Source organism: Ammospiza nelsoni, chromosome 4 (genome assembly GCF_027579445.1).
Source record: "Ammospiza nelsoni isolate bAmmNel1 chromosome 4, bAmmNel1.pri, whole genome shotgun sequence".
NCBI classification, from domain to species: Eukaryota; Metazoa; Chordata; class Aves; order Passeriformes; family Passerellidae; genus Ammospiza; species Ammospiza nelsoni.
This window is the reverse complement of record NC_080636.1, coordinates 28,343,362-28,349,361: the sequence shown is the minus strand read 5'-3', so window position 1 is coordinate 28,349,361 and position 6,000 is coordinate 28,343,362. Positions and strand designations below refer to the sequence as shown.

The window sequence follows — 6,000 nt, the reverse complement described above, 5'->3', positions numbered from 1 at the left end:
TTTGCATTCAATAGTTTATTTAGAATTGTAAAAGCATAGGTGTTACATACTTTGAGTAATTGCATATATGTTAGAATCTTACTTACTCAGAAGACTGGTGTGTGCAAAGACAAGAAAGTCATGCTTAGATTTCCCCCCAGAAGTTTGTTGCTTTAGTATTTGTTCCCCTGTTCAGTAAAATTTCCACAGAAACAGAGTGAGGAAATATAGACACAGAATAGCTATAGTTATTGAAGTGTATGAAGACAGTCCAACATCATCACAGCCCCTACAGAACTACTGAAGGTACATCTGCCTAGTCTTTAAAAGGACAAAGCCTGGACTAGGCAAGAGTTAGAGCAAACAGGCAACAAGCCAAGTTACAGGTCACTCAAGCCATTTGTATTTATGGCTTGTTATGAACAAGCAAATTGGTGTCAACTCCATCACATCATTCCAACAGATATCAATGGGATAAATATACACATACACATTTTTTTTAAAAGATACATGTATGTATATACATTTTTAAAATAAGGCATGTATTTATTTCAGGCTCTTAAGACATTTTTCCACACTCTTTTCCTATTAATACAGTATATGTTGCCATTTTATTGCTAAAGAAAGCATACCATCATTGCAAGCAGAACAGCATCAACACTGGCCTTTGTCAGCAATCCAGTTCAGTTAATAAGGTTCAAGACATAGATTAACACTATATAAGAATGTTACTGTTACAGAAATGCAGAAAACTAGTTGAATTCTATTAAGATTGTACCAAATCATTCTCCTGACATAGTCTGTAGTTAACATTATAGGCTAAAAAGCAGAACAGCACCATTCTGGAGCAACAGAAAGAGTACCTAAGAGTGCCTAAAATTCTACTTCCCCATCTCTACTTAGCTGTTATATTCAAAAATACACAAGGGAAGGATGACAACACAACAAACTTCCTATTCTGCTCTAACAATGCTTTCTTCTGCAAGAAATGATGCAGGACTTCTGAGCTCACCCAGGGGTAAATCCTAATATGAATGAAAATGCACACACCATTATCATTGTGTAACCAATAACAGTTACTTGTTAGAGTGATTTACAAGGAGCACTCTCTAAGTTTTTTGTCAGCCTGCTTCAGGGAGATCCAGGTGTTTAACATGTTTGATCGCAGTTTGGCCCACACTAAATGGTTGTTCAACCCAAATATCTGGGCAGCAAACTGGGCAGCTCCTTCAGGTGACAGAGTAGTGGGACAGCTAAGACCTGCAGAGAAGAGAATGCCACTTACTAAAGCATAGTTTATAGTGAAACAAAACATTTTCTTTGAAGAACAGTTTAAGACAAGGCTTTCAGCTTCCAGGAGCCACATGACCAGTTTTAAAGCTAATGAAGTGTCACATGTTCAATTACTTTTAATGTGACTGCTTTGTGGCACTTCACACCAGAAGCCATTTTGCAAATGACTCCCTTATACAGAGGTAACAGATTTCTGGGCCTCCACTCAAGTTACTAAATTAAAAATAATACAGGTAAAAATTAGTACTTAAGTGTTGAGGTTTACCTACACTGACTGTTGAGAAAGATACTATTTGATCTTTGATCATAAGGAAAATGCATCAAAATTCAATTACTTAAATTCCCATTAATATTATTTTCAATTTCAAAATAAAAAGTTCAGCAAGGATAAGCCAAGGCTTACTTTTTTAAGGATTATTTCTATGTAATCTTTGCTGTCTCTGTTGGGCTTTTTGCCATTAAGAAGTCAAAGCCTGCATGTGACAGATTTCCACACACTTTGCTGATCCAGCTGCTTTTCCAATGCTTTGCCCCTTGTGTGTACAGTAGAATAAGAACAGAAAAATGGAGCTAGATCAGAACAAGAGCATAAGTTGAAGATCATCTTACCACTGGGTAGTCTGAGAGAGGACCACACATCCTGAGTACCCCAGTCAGCTGAGAGTGGAGGGCAGTTGACAACTGGGTAAGCAGTGTTACCAGACATCACTGGCCCCAAGCCATTGCTTCTGCCAGCCACTGCAACAAACACTGTTGGGATTCCATCTCCTGTGGGGAGGAAGACATTGGGAGATAAGCAATCCTCCTTGTTCTCTACCACTTGCTTTCATGGAGCTTTGTCTGAGTTCACAGCTGTGTTTGCAGTCATCTTTTCAATTCCATCACATGGCACTAATATTGTGTCCAACTTCCTCTTTTAGAGAAATATCTTCTAAGAAATCTTACATCCTTAAATCCCAGCTATGTTTACACAGCTGAAATTAGCATTTCTTACTCTGCCTCTGAGGGGAAGTCTCTATCAGATGAAGAGGTAGGTGCTGCTTAGCTTTACAAAGAACATAGCCATTAATCCTCTGGCATCTGTAAGTGTTCCTCTCCTTAAATCTGAAACAGTTCACCTCAAAGTAAATGTTTTAACTATGGTCACCACATTTGTAGTTTCACCAAGTAGAATGGTATGCATAGAATGTGTATACTCCCACAGAAATAAATAATTCCTGTATCTCCTCTGCTAGGCTAGACACACTTCTGAAGAGATGTTAAGTCTTCTTGGCAAAGAGAGTAATTTAAAGCAAGCATTTTTTTCTCGTGGCATCTAAAGTATTAAGCAAGAATGTTTTCATCAAACAGAAAAAACATGGTGGGAGCAACATCTGCCTAATACAACACATGAGCATATTCAGTCAGTCAGAGAAAATGCTGTCCTGCCTTGTTTCAGAAACGCTGGCATCACCAGAAGGTACTACAGTAAATCTATTAACATTATCAGGGCTTGGGCAAAGCATTTCTGATACTGAGATAAAAGCAGAGGTTAGGCTTTCAGTAATGGAAGGTGTGGCAGCACAGCAGGACAATACATTACTCTAAAATTACCTAAAGCAGTCATGCTACTAGCAACTGTGAAACACAACTATAACACAGTTCTGTTGTTATGGTTGTGTTTAACAATGGTGTTCTGTTTAACAAAAAAATAGAAAAACCCCACATCCATCTTTTAAGTTGCCAAGTCATTCTGAAACATGATGCTGTGTCAATCCAAAACAGTATTTCTTGGCATTTACCTTCATATTCTGCTTTGATCCTCAGGGTTTCATCTGGCCCTTTGTGAGCAGAAGTCACTCTTAATTCACAAGGAATTCCAAAGGTTGCACATGCCTTTTTTATTTTTTCACAGTGACTGAGGTCAGAAGAAGATCCCATTAACACCACAACTCTACCTTGGCTCTTTGTTTTGAGAAGCAACTAGAGTAAAGAGTGGAGAGGGAGAGGACAAATAAAAGCAGTCAACAGGATTGAAGGCATGCAGTTATCAAAGTCTAGATGTGTTGTTTATAAAAACAAGTACCTCCACTCTTTCTGAAACCCATTCAAAGTTTCTCTTAACCATTTGCAGTGCTTCAGGAGTCACTTCTTTCAGGTCCCGATAGGACTGGAAAAAGGAAAACAAAAGCATTGAAGTGTTGTGGTTTAACCCCAGGCAGCAGCCAAACCCCACACAGCCTCTCACTCACTCCCCCACCAGAGATCAGGGAGAGAATCTGAAAGGTAGAACTGAGAAAACTCATGGGTTGCAATAAAGACATTTGAACAGGCAAAGCAAAAGCTGCACACACAAAACAAAAGAAGGAATTCATTCCCTGCTTCCCATGGGCAGGCAGGTGTTCAGCCATCTCCAGGAGAGCAGGGCCCATCACACATAACTGACTTGGAAAGAAACACCATCAACTCCAAACATCTCCCCATAACCAGTTCCTCCTTCCCCCACACTTTATATACTGACATGATGTAGTCTGCAATATCCCTTTGGTGAGCTGGGGTCACCTGTCCCAGCTGTGTCTCCTCCCAGCCTCCCACACATCCCCAGCTTCCTCACCAGTGTGGCAGTACCAAAAGCAGGAAAGGCCTTGGGGTCTGTGTAAGCCTTGCTCAGCAGTAACAAAAACATCTTTTTATTATCAACCTCCTGTTCAGGACAAATTCAAAACACAGCCTCATACTAGCCACTGCCAGCCAAAACCAGCAAAGTTAATAAGGTTTGGGTACACAAAAGACTAATTTTGCTACCGTAATTGGTAAGAATTATTATTATACCTCAAATGAAATATTTGCACAGTTTCTAGCAATTCCAAGCATAAACAGCCTTCTATATTGCAATTTATGCCCATGTACAACACAAAAGACTTTCAGCCACAGGGATATTAAGATTTTGGAAGCTTTCCACAGGGAAAATTTAAGGAAAAACATACAACTTCTTTAAAACTGGATTTCTCATGACACAATTGCCTGCAGTAGCACTGTAGCAGCCTAGGTTCTACATGATATTATGATGTACATTATTTTAGGAGACTGTCAGAGCAATTCACTCAAGCATGCTACTACATAATTCAGGTCAAGTTAACAACAGAGCAGTTTTTCTTCTCAATTTAAAATTAATACACTTCCTCCCAGGTACACTTTGAAATCTTCCCCCATGGCTTACAACACTTTCTCTCACAGGGTCTCTCACATGTTGTCTCAACAACCATGACAAACTCCTGGCAGCAGCATTCCCAAACCAGCTCCTTCATAACTTGTCATCTGGTAATTCAGAGATATTTGTGAAGTGTAAGTTTGAAACAGAACTTGTCCTATATTTAAACTTGCTTGCAGGCCTCATGTGGGCACAGGCTATTAGCAATACTTTTGGAGGCAACATTATTGAATTCATGGTTAACCACATTAAATAACAAAGAAAAGCATCCTCACTGCAGTTCCCTCTTAAGTATCAGCAGATCTCTACTAGTAGAGGATAATAGTAATTAATCTCTGAATAAACGGAGAAACTTGGAGGCAGACCTGGGAACCAAAGCTTCTATTCTTCCCACCTGTCTGTTATCAACTATTTTAGTATCTGTGCAAGTCAGAAATCCTTATCAATCCTGGAAACCCCACACTTCACTATGACAGCTCCAGTCAATAGTGCTGTTGGGTATTCCAGCTGAAGATATACAGACAGGATTTTTTCCTACCATAAACCAGAGAAATTATTTAATGAGAACAGGTTTTGATACAAGGGACCATACAAACTGCTCTGTAACAAGGTTAGACTACCTAGAAAAAGCCACTCTGAAAGCAAATGGTAAACTGTAGGCTTTACTTTCTTCATTCTTCTTCCCTGCTCACTTGGAAGGTAAAGATTAAAGCACCACCTGTTTGTCCTTTTGCTGGCTTCTGTCTCCTGCTGGCCACAGTCTCCATGAATCATTGTCAATAACATCAGCAAGAACAATTTCTTTTGTCAGCACATTAACACCAAACTCGATCTAAAAAGACAGTAAGAATCCTATTTTAGTAATTATACAGTGCTATTTTTCCCTGTCAAAAGCAAGATCATGAGAAATTAGATTCTTCTACCTTCAGGTCTACAAGAGTGCAGTTTTGGGGCTGCCATGCTTTTTCCAGGATCTCAAAAATGGCTTGAGTAGAACGAGACATAATGTCCACTTCAGTCTGGCCAATTGTAAGTCCAGCAAAACAGAATTTTGCTTCGATTATTTGCTCTTCAGACCACTGTGGATCATTATTAGCATCATCCTGTTAAGAAAACCAGAACAAATACATGATGCAATTTAAGCTTGCTATAGGAGGAAAACAGCCATTAAAAGATACAAGGTTTTGTGTTTTTTCCTAAGTAACAAATACAGGCTTCAAACTAATATTTTATGATTAGCATTAAAAAAATGACAGTAACATTGAAAACACTTGTTGTAACTCCTGACCATCTTTAAGAATAACAGGGTACACCACAAACACTTAAGATTATAGTTCACCAGACACATCTATAAGCACACATTCCCAAAGGAGTTCAGAATCCTAAAGGACTAGCTAGCTACTTACCCTCACCATACAACCACTGTTTAATTTCTTCAAATATATCAACACATCTGTTTCAGCTGATGTATTAAGCTTATGCCTAAAAAGCCCTTATACCTACATTTTTGTGATTTTCAGTACAGCTTGGTTTGTTAT

General features: G+C 38.9%; 1 protein-coding gene across 3 annotated transcripts in view; it reads right to left on the bottom strand.

Annotated features, from left to right (window-relative positions):
- The window catches only part of PAICS (phosphoribosylaminoimidazole carboxylase and phosphoribosylaminoimidazolesuccinocarboxamide synthase), a 41,447-nt gene continuing 35,447 nt past the window's right edge, over positions 1-6,000 (bottom strand). For all 3 annotated transcript variants that reach the window (XM_059469759.1, XM_059469760.1, XM_059469761.1), the window contains 6 exons: positions 5,386-5,565; positions 5,181-5,294; positions 3,338-3,421; positions 3,054-3,234; positions 1,882-2,040; positions 1-1,239 (listed from right to left, as the gene is read on the bottom strand). In XM_059469759.1, the coding sequence (XP_059325742.1) occupies positions 1,073-1,239; positions 1,882-2,040; positions 3,054-3,234; positions 3,338-3,421; positions 5,181-5,294; positions 5,386-5,565 (885 nt within the window). In that variant the 3' untranslated portion in view covers positions 1-1,072. The remainder of the gene's footprint in view (positions 1,240-1,881; positions 2,041-3,053; positions 3,235-3,337; positions 3,422-5,180; positions 5,295-5,385; positions 5,566-6,000) is intronic.